The following is a 16,321-nucleotide window of genomic DNA, read 5'->3' on the forward strand; positions in this document are numbered from 1 at the left end:
CAAACCGGCCCTGGAGTTGACATTAACCTGTTTCAGACAAACAACGCCCGGTGCCCAGTCACAGTGCGTGACCGGCTACTGTCCCAGCTACCCAGCCAATCAGCTGGTAGCCTGTTGATACCCTTACTGACCAGCCCCTGAGTGGCAGCCAGTTTATCAGGCATGTCAGGATCCTCCTATGCAACTTGGGCTTTAACCCCAGTCAGTTCTCTGGACATTCCTTCCGGATTGGAGCAGCTTCAGCAGCATCCCAGCATGGAGTACCAGACCATGTGATCAAGAAAAAGGCAGATGGAAGTCTGCTTGCTTTGCCACACACATCCCAAATCCTCAGGTGGAAATGGCACAGGACTTCACCAAGCTAGCTCAATAAACCACAAGAATCAATAAAGTTATTCCACTATCTGAGTCTTTTGCCCCCTTTTCTTGGCATACCAACCAGACAACCAAGGCACACTTCAGGTCTATTCATGTTGTAAGTCTTGTCGCGTGTTTATGTGATCCATATCTGTCTCGGTCATAGAGCCACGACCCTAAATAAGAAGGCCAATATGGTGGCCTGAATATATGGGAGGAGCCTGGGGGGGTATTTAAGCAGCCCATGCTCTTTGTCGGTTCCAGTGCCCGATACCCTCCCTCCCTTTTCTAGGGCACTTCTTAGCACATCCTTCTCCATAACTACCCATTACTTATCTTGGGTATGCCCCCTTTTCTTGGCATACCGACCAAACCACCAATGCACTCTTCAGGTCTATTTATGTTGTAAGTCTTGTAAGTGTTTATGTGATCCATATCTGTTTCGGTCATAGGGCCACGATTATAAATATATATATATATATAATAATTTTAACATACTATGTCACCATTGTGTTTCTCTGATCACTACCACATCAGTCATATGATGATGCTGTACTGCACTGGTGACAGTATGTAACAAAATGTGAAAACAAATGTAGTTTGTTAATTTTGAGAAACAATTGCGACAAAAAATTGCAACTTCAAAAAACTCTCTATGCCCTTTACTAAATGCCACAGAATGTCTACTTTCCAAAAAGGATCATTTGGGGGCAGTTTGTACTGCCCTGGCATTTTAGATGCCTCAAGAAATGAGAAAGGCCATAAGTACATCAGAATTGATCAATTTACAAAAACATATACCATAGTTTGTGGATGCTATAACTTTAAACGCAATTTATCTGATATACACTTCTTAGTATTTTTTTAAATTTTTTTTTACCAAAGACATGTAGCAGAATACATTTTGACCTAAATTTATGAAGAAACTTTATTTTATTGGATACGTTTTATAACAGAAAGTGGAAAATATCTTTTTTTTTTTTTCAAAATTTTAGCAAACAATAAAAAAACCCACTGGTGATCAAATACCAACAAAAGGAAGCTATTTGTGTGAAAAAAATTATATAAATTGTATTTGCATATGGTATTGCATGACGACACAATTGTCAGCTAAAAGAGCACAGTGAGAAATAGTAAAAAATGACCTGGTCATGAAGGGGGTAAAACCTGAGGTCAATTTACTGTAGAAATATGGAAGTTATAAAAATTTATTCTTAATGGTTCTTTTATGTGACTAATACAAAATTATGGTTATTTAGGTGTCACCTTGGCTAATGCTATGGTAAATGCAGGACTGACATCTTTTAAGAAAATAGAAGATACAAACCCCAGAGAATTGGAGCTGGTATGTTAGACTTTGGTTTTATGCAATGTGTCAAAATATCTGCAGTTTATTCATTATATCAAGGAAACAAATAAACATAGTTTGTTGTAACAAGGGCTTCTCTGACCAAACAATTGATTTGTCTTTGCTTTAGTAAATAGCTTGAAGCTAAAAAAAAAGGCATAATTTCCCCCATTTTATTATTGATTTACTATTATGCAGATAGTAAAAAAAAAAACAACTAAATACTTTGTCAAGATGCTTCAAGGCCATAAGTGCATTTAGTCCTGAAAATCCCAGAATCCTATAATTTCCCTAAAGATGCTGCAGAAATTGTCTGTGTACAAATATTATACTGTAAACAGCCTACGATCAATTTCCTAGCATTAGCATTTATTGATGTAGAAAGCACTTCTTAAAAAAACTTTCCAGGGGCCCAGCTTTAATTTCAGTATGGACACTATACATTGCTAGGCTGCTGTAGGCACAAACTACATAAACTGAAAACTGGGACTGACTGAAAATTATTAATTGCCTTTTTTGATTCTGCCAGCAATGAATTTCTATGGATATGCCAAGAATATGCTACATTTGGAGAACCCCTCAAACACTTCTTTTGACTTTTTTTTTTTTTTTTTAGGACAACCTCCTTACAGTCCCCTTTTTTTCTCTTTTCATGGCCCTTAAAGTGACTCAGTCGCTCAACGCTAAACCCATTATGGGCATAAAGGAGATCAACACTACTTGGGTGTTGGTTTCTGCACAGACTTCATGCAATTAGTAATAAAGGTCTGCACACCACTATTATCTGCACTATATTGCAACCAACAAAATATTAATTTTAGGGTGCTTGAACCCCTCCACGGTGTATCAGTCTGCTAGTACAACGTTGCCCTTTAAGCCACATTAAAAAACCCACTCCATGCTGAATGGTATTTTAGGTTTCTTTGGTACATATCCCTATGGCAGTGTCCAGTTACCTGTGTCTCTTTTTTACCAAAAGCTTTAAAAACTGGTCTTGGAAAAAAAAACCCAGAGAAAAAGTTAAAAGTTTCGGCTCCCATATACTTTAATGGGGTTTGGGCAATATGCTGTAAGGGTTGTGGATTTTTTTTTGAGTGTTTGGCAAACATCCAGTAAACAAAGCGTTGCCTGACTTGTTAATTATTAGTCAAAATATGTTTTTTGGCACTCCCAAATAGTACTAAATGGTGTTAGTAGATCACTCAGATGTGAAACGTTCTGTCTCCTCCATAGGCATTTCAGTGACATAAGGATATTGCAGTAGATACACTTGGGCAGCTTTCTTGTTAACGATCTGCTGCAGATACAATTTCTTTGTCATCTCCTTAGGATTCCCACACCCAGGAAGAACGTAAGGGTCAGATGGGCATAGTGGCCATATTCTGAGCTTGTAGTCCCAAATCGATGAAGGCAAACTTATCAGAGAGAGCTAAATCACTGTTAGGCCTTATAACGTTATAAAAATGCCAGTAGCTTTGCGGTGTGTTTTTCAAAGTTTTTTGCAATAGCGTTTTTTAGCGTTTTTCAGGGTTTTTTAACGTTAGCGTTTTTAAGCTTTTTTTTTTCAATGTGATCAAAAAAGTAAAAAAATGCTGGTGAGCCGCGTTTTTGAACGTTTTTCGGCGTTAGAGCTTTTTTACAGCTGAAGAACTCCTCTCAGAACCCACTAGTTTTTGGGGTTTTTTTTACAGCCAAAAAACGCCCAGCCAAAAACAGTTGATAACAGCCTATGTGTGCATGTACTCATAGGATAACATGCTGGAGAGTTTATTGACTGTAGAAAAAAACATCTGAAACCAAAAACAGCAGCTGTAAAAATGTCCAAAAATGTCCAGTGTGCATGAGGGCTTAAAGTCAGGAGAATTAACCTTAAGCGCACCAGCTCTGGAAGGTGGAGATAGAAGACACTCTGCTGTTGGATGGCTATGTTGCAAACTTGCAGAATGAACAGCTATTTAACTACAGAGAGCAGGAAAAGTCTCCATGCAGGGCATGATCACTCTTCCCTTCTTCTTCTGAGCCCTAGTGCCAGTTTTTCCCAACAGTAAGGTCACGAGGCAAAGTCCTCATTCAGACTATTATAAATTCCGAATCAGATAATTCCAGACATAGTTTAGTAAGAACAGGATGAATATATATTAAATAAAAAAAATGATATGCACTTACATCCATCAAAACAAGCTGGGATTGTGTCCTACTACAGGCATCCAGTTCCAATCAACATCAATGCCATATTCTGCCTACGACACATCCCACAAGGCTTCATCAGAGCAGAGTCACAGTATTCAATTAATAAACCAAGGAATAAATCCTTAGAAAAAGAGGTACCACTTAAGATCCAAGTAGTGTGACTTAAATCATCATTGATTTCTTTATTGGTAATACAAGAACAAGAGCAACAATACCAAATGTCCCAGACATAACAACCCAATAAATACTTCCCCCAACACCATAAAAATGGCAGCGCTGTCAAGGGTAAACCTATGTCTGGACAGGTATAGACTACATATACCCAAGATTATGTCACTGTCATAAAACTGTTATCAAGATGACCTTCTTAGCCAAAGGCTAGGCGAAGGGTAAAGAGTATGACAAAGGCAATACAGGGATCAGATAAATATCGTCTTAACAATTGACTGTGAGAGCTCTCAGTGCTGCTGGTTAAACGGATTATGAAAGCCATTGCACCATATAAAATATTCCAAGTGGCTCATGATGGCTTAGTCAAGTAGCTATTTGCTAATCAATCAATGCAATCTAAAAAGTAAATAAGACATAACACCACTAAGCTTTGGCTAAGAAGGTACCTCTTTTTCAAAGGATCTATGCCTTGGCTTATTATTTGGAAGTGATTAAATCAAGCACACAGCTACTGCTGCAGCTGTGCGCTTGATACCAGCTTTTAGAAACAAATCGCTCCAATCACTTTTATGGAGCTAACAAAGTGCTCCCCCTCTCCCTGTTGGGGAGCCCAGGACTGTGGGAAACAACTTCCCCAGTAAGTGCAGGAGGAACTCGGGGAATGTCTGTTCCCAGGTCCCACCTGCAACTTATGACCCCAAAAGTGATATTTATTATGTCACTTCTAGGGTCGCAGCTGTAATTCCTTGACTAGTGTAGCTGATTCTGGCTCCATTCCAGCATGATCTGTGCTGGCATGGCTTTATTGGAGGGCAGGGGAGACATTTGGGGTCTAATAGGCCCCCAGTGTTTGAGTGTTTCTATAAAGGAGTACCTGTTACCTGCCCATGCTATCACATAGGGGGGCATGTTAGCCCCCTTGTGATAGCAATAAAGTTTAAAAAAAAATATATATATAAAAAAAGGATTATATCAAATTAAAAAAAAAAAAATTATATATATATATATATATATATATATATATATATATATATATATATATATATATATAAAGCACCCCTATATACACCCCATAAACAAGCCTGGTGTAGGGCAAGCATGTGTATATAACATCAATTGCACCACAAATGTGAAGTATCATTGTAAACGGTGAGACTGGAGAGCCTGGGAAAGCTGTGGAATGGTGTAACCCCCACCCACCCATAAAAGTGATCCAACGACTAATTAGTAGCTAGGATTGCTTTTACATAAAACCCCATTGCTGGCTGTGAAAAAAATACCAGGATGATGCCTGTAGCTGCAAGCATCATCCTGGTATAACCACTTCAACTTAGCGAATACAGATATGTCGCGGAGGCTGAAGTTGTTAACCTCTTCAAATAAGTAAAAAATTGCCCTGGATAGACAGGTGGTTAAAGCGTATTTCCATTTTTACAGTCAAATTAAAGAAAACACACAAAAAACACTGTTTGTTATGTGTTATATGTATTTTTTCTTTTATTAAAACAATAAACATGTTATACTTACCTGCAATGATATTTCACAAAGCAGCTCTGAACCTCCTCTTCTGGGGTTCGGTGCCGACACTCTCAGCTCCTTCTCTTCTATGTGTTCCCCCACAGCAAACTGCTTGCTATGGGGGGCACACTTGGGGGCTCTTTCCCAAGTAAGGCTGTGTGCATTCATAAAAATGCATAGCACGACTTCCCCTGCTTCCTTCTCACAGGATTTGATTGACAGCAGCAGGAGCCAATGGTTCCTGCTGCTGCCTCTGTGCCCTGTGAGGAAAGGAACACAGACAGGCATCGCCACTGCAGACGGGCACAGTGCTGTTTTGAGATAGGAATCAGGTAAGTGTTTAGGGAGGCGAGGGGGCAATACAACTACTGGGACATTTTTTTTTAATTCATGTAGGGAATGCATTAAGGTAAAAAATATCTTGGCTATAAAACCACTTTAAGTTATGCTGTGTGAATAACGACATGTTATGCCGTGTACACACGAGCGGACTTGATTCCGACGAAAGTCCTAAGGACTTTCCGGAGTTCCGACGAAACGGACTTGCCTACACACGATCACACCAAAGTCCGACCATCTAGAATGCAGTGACGTACACCAGGTCTGACAAGACTATAAAATGGAAGTTCAATTGCAAGTGCGCCACCCTTTGGATCCCTTCTGCTAATTTCGTGTTTACCTCGTGTTAGTAGAAGTTTGGTGAGAGACGATTCGCGCTTTTCTGACTCATGTTTTTTCAGATCGTTTAAGTGTTGTTCAGTTTGTGCTTGTGAGGTTTGTATCTGCTTTTCAGTGCGTGTGGTCAGTTCGCATTGGTCTATTCAGTGCGTTCTTATCCACTCGTTGCTGATTTTCAGCTCGCTCTTCACAGGCCTTGCTGTTTTTCAGTGCATTCTGTTTAAGTTCGTTCTGACCAGCCGACCGTTTTGAAGCCATGTTGCATGTACATACTCGTCGTAGAGTTTGTGCTTTGCTTGGGCTTGGTGTTGTAGTTAATACTTCGACCCAAGCCCAGTCCATGAACAGGGTGGAGAGGAGTTCATGGACCAAGAATTGTTTACTCCATCGTGTCCAATTCTCTCACATGCCTTTGCTTCGTGAGAAAAATCCTGACGATTTCAGGAACTTTCTCAGGATGACGGACCCCGTTTTTTACCGTTTGTTGGCTTTGCTGACCCCTTATATCAGCAGGCAGGCTGCTTTTTTTTTTTTTTTACAAACAGGCATGTTTTAAGACATAACATACACACAATTTTGGAACTGAACTCTGCATCTAAAAAGGAAATGAAGAACATGATCGATTTAATTTAAAATTCTTTTAAATTCTACCCAAAACATCGATCATCTTCATTTCCTGCTGCAGGATGTCCAGCTGATAGATGCCATGCACAATCTCCCCATTCCAGGCCATGATCTGGCCAATCAGTCTTTGTGCGCTGTCCGTTGTAAAAGGTTCGGGCGCTTCCCCTTCTACAACCAGCACATCACCTAAAATTGATGAAAAAACATGTATTTAGAAATATGCAGGCATACATAGATTACCTGAAGCTGGGGTGTCAGACACTCACCTGGTGGGGTGCCCATGTCGCCCACTTCCTCCACATCCTCGGGGGGGCTGGGGCTAACTTTCAGGCTGGCGAGGTCGAGGGTCCCTGGTAGCCTGTTGTCTGAGTCTTTTCTCCCCTATGAGAATGAAACAAAAGGTATATTTAGCACACAGATATTTGAGTCCAGAAATATGAATATGAAACATTGCTTTGAAGTGGTGTACAACTGTCTATTTGGGAGGAGATCCAAGTTGAAGACAAGATTAAAAATCCCTTTTAACCAAACTGCAATACTTACCTTTTTTGGCCAAGTTTCACAGATGGAGACACCCCAAGTATCCACTGGAGTACCTGTGTGGGTTACCCTAAAAAATGTGCTCTGGTGTCCCAGTCCAGATATGTAAACAGCTGCTGAGTGTCCTCTCTTTACATTCCACTGAATCAAGTTTGCAATTGATTCAAGTTTCAAAGACATCTAGACAACAATGTCCTAAACTTCTTTTAATAAGACAAATTAACAAGACCAAAAATGTATTTAAAACCCTGTATCAACTAAATACATCATATATATTAAACGATGTTTCCTTCGAATGATGTTTCCTACTAATAACGATGTTTCCTACAAAGGAATACGAACATGAAAGTAGCCATTTAAAACTGTAGAACAGTAAAGAAGCACATGGAGCAGCATGAAAGTTAATAATCAGAATAGGAACACAACGACAAGTACTTACTTTTGTGAAGCACTTTTTTTTATTCTTCTGTACTGATCTGTCTCCCTCAGTTTAAAGTTGGACCAGCGTTTCCTCAATTGGTCTTTGGAGCGGTGTACACCAAAATTCTGCTCCAGAGTCTTCATAACTTTGGACATGATTTTGGCCTTGCGCAAATTCGGCTGGGTGTACGGTCCATGCTTCCCATCATAATCGCTCCTCCGCAAGATGTCTACCATCTCCACCATTTCCTCAAAGGCCATATTGGAGGCCTTAAATCTCTTCTTCCCGGATTGGGACGTTTAGGGCTCCGGGCTTTCCTCGCTACTGGAGTAATAAACACACACCTGCTGTGTCTCCGCCATGTTGCTCCTAACTGCGCACTGTAGAGAGAAGGGGTGGGGAATATTCATGAAAAAAAGGTCAGGGGCGGGCGACGCAGGCGGAGTTTCACGCATGCGCAGTGTATATAAAGCTAACACGAATGAGCCGTACGTACGTTCTGTGCGTAGAGAAGGGGGTGGGGAATATTCGTGCAAAAAAAGAGCGTCAGGGGCGGGCGATGCAGGCGGAGTTTCACGCTTGCACAGTGTATATAAAGCTAACATACATGTGTCGTACGTACGTTTTGTGCGTGGAGGAAAGAGGAACTGAAGTTGCGAGCGTCCGAAACGAAGGTCAATTTTATTAAATTTGGAACATCAGTGGGCTATGTCGCTTAAAGATTGAGGCCTATGTTGGGATAAGATTATGAGAGTTTGGGCTAACATTAGTGTTTTTGTCTTGTGTATTGTCTTACAGAAAAAATGAGTAATAAGTTTAAGGACCCTGAATTCATGTCCCAATTTATTGACAAGTACAGGGAGATGAGGAATCTGTGGGAGGTCAAAAACAGTGCATATTACAACAAACCAATAAGGAAAGCAACGCTGAAGAGACTTCTTGCATTTGTGCAGACTTTGATCCCAGAAGCAACCTTGGGGATTTTGGAACCTAAAATTGGGATCTTGGGGAATATGTATAGGAGGGAGAATAACAAGATCCAGGCTTCCCTGAGATCAGGAGCATCAGCAGATGATGTGTATGTACCAAAGCTGTGGTACTACAATAAACTGAGTTTTCTTGACGACCAGACTGAAGCCAGGGAATCTCTTTCGACCCTTCCCTCCACCCTTCCCTGCAGCCTTCCCTCCACCCTTCCCTCCACCCCAGCAGAGGCTGACAAGGAACAACCTGGGCCTTCCATCCTGGAAGAACCGGATGTGTCCAGCTGGAGCCAGGTATATTATTTTTAGACATATTTAGTGTCCTAATATTAATTATGTTAACTAGATGTTATTGATTTATTAAGGATTTTATCCAAAATATGATGTTTACATATCAATTGACAGTAGTGGCCAAAAATGTTTGTCACCAGCTTGAAAAAATGCTGGGGTCAGAATGATACTTTTTTATTATTAAAATTGAATTTGCAAGTCATGAACTGAAAATTGTGTGTGATTGATGAACCAAAAGCTAAAACTATGACCCTTTTTTATACACAGGATGAGCTCAGTCAGGAGGAAGTTCTGGAAAGTGGCAGGCAGGAGGAGGCTGGGCCCAGTGACAGCCAGGGGGTGGCCATGCCCAGTGACAGCCAGGAGGTGGCCGGGCCCAGTGTCAGCCAGGAGGCGGGTGGGCCCAGTGTCAGCCAGGAGGTGGCCGGGCCCAGTAGGAGCCTCACCCAATCGCAGGTGCCTCCCCTCCGCCTTCATACAAAAAGGCCCAGGAAGGGGACGGTGACAGAGGAGGCATCACTGCGCCTCATTAGAGAAGCTACGAATGTCCTCACAAGCCCCCCCGACGCTGAAGAGGCCTATGGCTTCTATATAGCGAGCAGGTTGGTCGAATTGGAGAAGGGCCAATGCCTCCTCTGTGAAAGAATTATTTTTGATGCCCTTCACAAGGAGCTGAGGGGCGAGTTAACTGCCAACAGCCAAATATATGAGCAAGCCCATCCTCCTCCTCCTCTTCCTCCACCTCCTTCTCCTGCCACAAGTCCACCACCAGAGCCACAGCCTCCAAGGAAGGCTGCAGGGAAGGCTGCAGGGCAGCGTGGAGGGAGGGGTGCAACTATATTCTGTTCTGTTCTGTTTGTGAGTACTCTGTGTGAATATGAGCGGAAAAACAGACAATAATGCGCTGCATTAAACGATCACAGAATTTGCAGCGTGAGGAATGTGCTAGCTCCAATATGAACACTAGTTTTACCAGACCGAGCGCTTCCGTCTCTTACTTGCTTCAGAGTATGCGTCCTTTTTTGTCCGTCGGACCAGCATACAGACAAGTGGATTTCTCGACAGAAACTGGGTCCGGCGGAGTTCCGTCGGAAAGATTTGAAACATGTTCCAAATCTAAAGTTCGTCTGATTTTCGACAGAAAAAGTCAGCTGAAGGTCCGATGAAGCCCACACACGGTTGGATTGTCCGACGGATTAGTTCCGTCGGACCAGTCCGGTTGAAAAGTCCGCCCGTGTGTACATGGCATAACAAGTATAAAGCAGGTGCTATCCCAGTTTGGCTGCAAAAGTGGAATTGCAGTTTGAGGCAGGGGTCCCTATGCTGGATTTTTATTTTACATTTCAGAGAATGTAGCAGAAGGAGAAAGTTTATTCTGCTGCAGGAGAAGAATTGAGGTTCTTATGGCTGGAAGGTGCAGCATATGAAACTTACACAGGGAAAATTCTCCTTTTGAAGTCCTGAGTGATCAAGAAGCCAGTGGATAAATAAGCAATATAAGCAGTGGTGGCCCGTCTATACAGGGTGCAGGGGTGCCGCCCCCCTTATCTATGCGCCCATCAACTCAATATAAGCAAAGTAAAACTCTACTAAGTCCTTTTGTATGTACTTATTATCTGTATATGTCTTTTCATTTTTGCAGATTGTTAACAGGAATCCTCCATTTGGAAATCAGATAAAAGAATCTGTGCTGCACCTTCCAAACTATGAGCTTGGCATTGAACAGGTTATTCAACACATTTTACAGCCTTTGACCTGTATTCCCCCTGTTTTTTGTGATCTTTCTTTTTAAATGCACTAAAATACCCTTTTCTCTCAGTGAAAATACTGCTTCCTTCCCAGTGTTCTGCGCTGGCATAGTAATAGAACAGCCACATCTCTTATGGCAAATATCCTCACACAAGATTTGATTACTGAGTCTAACTGAGGTGCTTTAAAAGGCTCATGCACACTGCAGCTCAAAGAAGCTGCTCCTACAGGAGCTTTTTCAGGCATATGCTCTTAGAGGTAGAACCCCCCCCCCCCCCAGAAAAGACACCTACGTGCCTGAAAATGTGCTTAAAAGCATGAAAGAGCTCAAAGAAGCTTAAAAACACACATTAAAAAATAGAAAAAATTAGCCGATTGGAGGGTTTGTGAAAAAAAATGCCTATGCTCAAAGAAGCTCAATAAAAACATGCAAAAAAGCCCAAAAAGTACAAGCTTCTTCAACTGAAATAAAAGCTCAAATGCCTGTAACAGCAGCTTTTTTTTTTTAACTGCAGCATGCATGAGCCCTGTCCAGTCATACTGCACAACTGCTAAAACATGAGAGTGAAGACAAGTTCTATGAAAATGGAGGTTGTTAGTACAATGTCTACATGCCTGCAAATCTCTCACAAATTTATTTGATTTTAATTGAACTGGAAGCATTTTGTTTTTTACAAAAAATACATCAAACCCCACCCTCCCAAAACTAGAGCAACTCAATGTTTAGGGGCTATCTATCCATTTTGGTCTGGCACATGGTTCTGTCAAGAATCTTTAGGTAAAAAGAGTATGTGGCGCTAATCTATCTAAATGTACCACTCTAAATTGTGAAAAGGACCTCTCAAATTAACATGAATCTGAATCCTGAAGTTCACAATGCACGCAATGCCTAAGATTAGTGTAACAACCAATAAGCACCTACAGATAGTTACCATAGACCAGTGTACATATTATTTCGATGTAAACACTACACTTCAATATTGACTACTACCTTCTCCTGTTTCAAAACCGCCAAACTATATTAAAGTGCTAAGTGCTGGTTACTACTCCTAGTGAAAATATATAAATAAATCAAACAGTGTGCATAATGTTCCTAAAGCCACACCATGTAAAAATATAACCAAAATATTAAAAAAGGTAATTAATGGTGAATAAAAATATTTCTCAAAATATGTAAATCATACAATGTGCATTGATATTTCTGAAATCCACAACGTGCAAAAATATAACCAAAAAATGAAATATATATTGCTGGTGAATAAATGGAATACAGTTCCTCACAATCTAAGCATAAAAACTGCAATGCAATGCTTGATTAAAGGATGCGACTCTGCACTCCATATCTATGCATAAGTGTATCAAGTGCAGAATAAAGTGACAATTGTGCAAAAATCATGCATATATAAATACGACTCCAATAATGACCCCAAAATGAACACCCCTCCCACCTGAAAAAATGCACAAACTGTGACAAATAAAGTGATTGAGTCCAATTAAATGTTGCTCCATGCAATGTGGCTCTTAATGTCCATAAAAGTCAATAATAACATGCCAGAAAAGGTGACTTAGTGCTGTAATCTTTCACTTCAAAACTGGTGCAGCACACAGGCTTTTCCCCCAGCCTCTCACCTCAAATGGCGGCCCCCAATGGGCCAAGTCAAGCAGATGGTTAATGCTTCTATGCAGAGGATGAAGGTCCAGAGACTGTCCCCCTCCTCCGGAGGGTGTGCGTGGGTCAGGCTTTCTATAGTAATCACCACCGCTCACACAAACCCCAGAATGACAATAAGGAAGAAGAAGATGCTCCCATAGTGTAGTAATTCAATTAAAGTTTAATGTAACATATGTAGCGACTTACATTTAAAAACGAAAATAGCAGCAGGAACAGTAAGGCTTCCGGGTTCGGCCGTCCCCGGGAAGCGTCGGCACCTGGCTCCTCCTACTCTGACGCGTTGCGTCACACCACGTGACTTTATCAAAGGGATGAGGAGTCCGGTGCCTGCTAGCCAGTTTATATCAGCGCCGCTGTCATGGCAACGATGTAAACATTGCTTGACTCCAATCCTGTGTGTGTATTTAAAACTTGCTCAATAGACACTGCTGGCAGTTCATGATAAATAATGAATAATACTTCATACATAATCGATCAGAGTATACTATACATCTGAATGCCTATATTAAAACATTAATATGATATACATAAAACCATATATTAAAAAATTATTAAAATAACACTGCTATAAGTACAGCTACTAATTCCCTCATGCCATCTAGTGGTGACTCAACAAATGGCATCTACTACAATAATTAACACACATAACAGGAGAAACACAAGGAACATATAGGAGCAAAATGAATGGGGAAGAACTTCTTCTTCCCCATTCATTTTGCTCCTATATGTTCCTTGTGTTTCTCCTGTTATGTGTGTTAATTATTGTAGTAGATGCCATTTGTTGAGTCACCACTAGATGGCATGAGGGAATTAGTAGCTGTACTTATAGCAGTGTTATTTTAATAATTTTTTAATATATGGTTTTATGTATATCATATTAATGTTTTAATATAGGCATTCAGATGTATAGTATACTCTGATCGATTATGTATGAAGTATTATTCATTATTTATCATAAACTGCCAGCAGTGTCTATTGAGCAAGTTTTAAATACACACACAGGATTGGAGTCAAGCAATGTTTACATCGTTGCCATGACAGCGGCGCTGATATAAACTGGCTAGCAGGCACCGGACTCCTAATCCCTTTGATAAAGTCACGTGGTGTGACGCAACGCGTCAAGGTAGGAGGAGCCAGGTGCCGACGCTTCCCGGGGACGGCCGAACCCGGAAGCCTTACTGTTCCTGCTGCTATTTTCGTTTTTAAATGTAAGCCGCTACATATGTTACATTAAACTTTAATTGAATTACTACACTATGGGAGCATCTTCTTCTTCCTTATTGTCATTCTGGGGTTTGTGTGAGCGGTGGTGATTACTATAGAAAGCCTGACCCACGCACACCCTCCGGAGGAGGGGGACAGTCTCTGGACCTTCATCCTCTGCATAGAAGCATTAACCATCTGCTTGACTTGGCCCATTGGGGGGCGCCATTTGAGGTGAGAGGCTGGGGGAAACTCCTGTGTGCTGCACCAGTTTTGAAGTGAAAGATTACAGCACTAAGTCACCTTTTCTGGCATGTTATTATTGACTTTTATGGACATTAAGAGCCACATTGCATGGAGCAACATTTAATTGGACTCAATCACTTTATTTGTCACAGTTTTTGCATTTTTTCAGGTGGGAGGGGTGTTCATTTTGGGGTCATTATTGGAGTCTTATTTACATATGCATGATTTTTGCACAATTGTCACTTTATTCTGCACTTGATACACTTATGCATAGATATGGAGTGCAGAGTCGCATCCTTTAATCAAGCATTGCATTGCAGTTTTTATGCTTAGATTGTGAGGAACTGTATTCCATTTATTCACCAGCAATATATATTTCATTTTTTGGTTATATTTTTGCACGTTGTGGATTTCAGAAATATCAATGCACATTGTATGATTTATATATTTTGAGAAATATTTTTATTCACCATTAATTACCTTTTTTAATATTTTGGTTATATTTTTACATGGTGTGGCTTTAGGAACATTATGCACACTGTTTGATTTATTTATATATTTTCACTAGGAATAGTAACCAGCACTTAGCACTTTAATATAGTTTGGCGGTTTTGAAACAGGAGAAGGTAGTAGTCAATATTGAAGTGTAGTGTTTACATCGAAATAATATGTACACTGGTCTATGGTAACTATCTGTAGGTGCTTATTGGTTGTTACACTAATCTTAGGCATTGCGTGCACTGTGAACTTTAGGATTCAGATTCATGTTAATTTGAGAGGTCCTTTTCACAATTTAGAGTGGTACATTTAGATATATTAGCGCCACATACTCTTTTTACCTATATTACCTATTTATCAGGGTGTGTGAGGACACCCTTTATGTTGGCAGCTGTTCTATCTGGTACTATCGCTCATAGTCCTTTGAGAGTGAGGTTTTGCGCACTAGTTTTTTGCTATTTTAGTTCTGTCAAGAATCTTACTACTTGGCAGCCCACTCCCTGTCTGACACCAATATGTGACAGTAAACAAATCATATACCCATTCTATACAGTATATTTTTCTGACATATGCAAAAGCCACACTACACATTCTGTTCAATTACACCTTATATAATTTCTAACAACTAATTTATCTTCGGTGCTACTTTTTAGTCTGTTAAAAGCTTTTTGTTATACCTGCTCGATGGGTGGAAAAAAGATCTGTTGATCTTGCCAGAACTCTTCCTGTTTTTTTTCTGCCTCTGTTTAATGTTATCAGCATTGTTAACAACTATCTCTGAAAACTACAGAACACCTCTGATGGGGAGTCCTAACACACTTCCTTTGTATAAACAGAGAAAAGAACAGAAGAAAAGCTCCACTGCCTAAGTGTAGCATTCATTAAAACATATTGGTAAAATGAAAAACAATAAATATGCACTCACGTTTAATGGACATTAAAAGCATATCCATAGGTCTCCAGCAGGTGCCAACCTTCCAAGTAGTCAATGGTGAGTCAGCCCCTCCACGTGGATGTTGATGTAAGGTGCTTGGAACCAGGAAATTGACCAAGGGGACACCAGGAAGAGCCAGCAGAAGCAGCAGACTGAGGCTGGCTCTTCCTGGTGTTCCCCTGGTCAACTTCCTGGTTCCAAGCACCTTACATCACATCCATGCAGAGAGGCTTGCTCACCATTGACCACCTAGAAGGTTGCCCCCTGCTGGAGACCTATTGATACTCTTTGTAATGCTGACGCTGCCATAATGTGGATGTCATGCCACAGTGACTTTTATGGAATTTTCTTAAGGACTAAAAAGACTCCCTTCATTTGTTTATCATTCCTGGTCCATCCATTTTTTTTTAGGTCAGTTAGGGTGTTAATGCCCTTTACAAATCTCTTTCTAACACACCTCCTATCCTAGGGTGACAACACTGTTCCTGTATAGCTACAGTAAGATAAGTAAGTGTCATCACCTTAGAACACTGATCTCCAAACTGTGGCCCAGGGGCCAGATGTGGCCCTTTGCCTGCCTTTATCAGGCCCTTGGGACACTATTCCCCTCACTGATACAAGGAACTATTTCTTCTACACCAACATTTGGGGCATGATTCCTGTCACTGACCCCAACAAAAGGGCACTATTCCGGCCACTGACCCCAGCAATGGGGGACTATTCCTCCCACTGACACCAGTATTGAGGCATTTTTCACTCTCATTGACGCCAAGGGATTTTCTACTCCCACTGGCCACAGTCCGGCCCCCTCAAGGTCTGAGGGACAGTAAACTGGCCCTTTGTTCAGAAAGTTTGGAGACCCATTAGAACATGATGTGTGTTTTTGGCAGGATCACCA

The 16,321-nt window shown here is 40.9% G+C and overlaps 1 protein-coding gene across 1 annotated transcript in view; it reads left to right on the forward strand.

Moving 5' to 3' along the window:
• The window catches only part of HFM1 (helicase for meiosis 1), a 441,821-nt gene that overhangs the window by 333,178 nt on the left and 92,322 nt on the right, over positions 1 to 16,321 (forward strand). The window contains exons 24-25 of the mRNA XM_073592028.1: positions 1,617 to 1,702; positions 10,764 to 10,847. Coding sequence (XP_073448129.1) covers positions 1,617 to 1,702; positions 10,764 to 10,847 — 170 coding nt within the window. The remainder of the gene's footprint in view (positions 1 to 1,616; positions 1,703 to 10,763; positions 10,848 to 16,321) is intronic.

The sequence above is a fragment of the Aquarana catesbeiana genome, linkage group LG07, assembly GCF_042186555.1.
Source record: "Aquarana catesbeiana isolate 2022-GZ linkage group LG07, ASM4218655v1, whole genome shotgun sequence".
Classification (NCBI taxonomy): domain Eukaryota; kingdom Metazoa; phylum Chordata; class Amphibia; order Anura; family Ranidae; genus Aquarana; species Aquarana catesbeiana.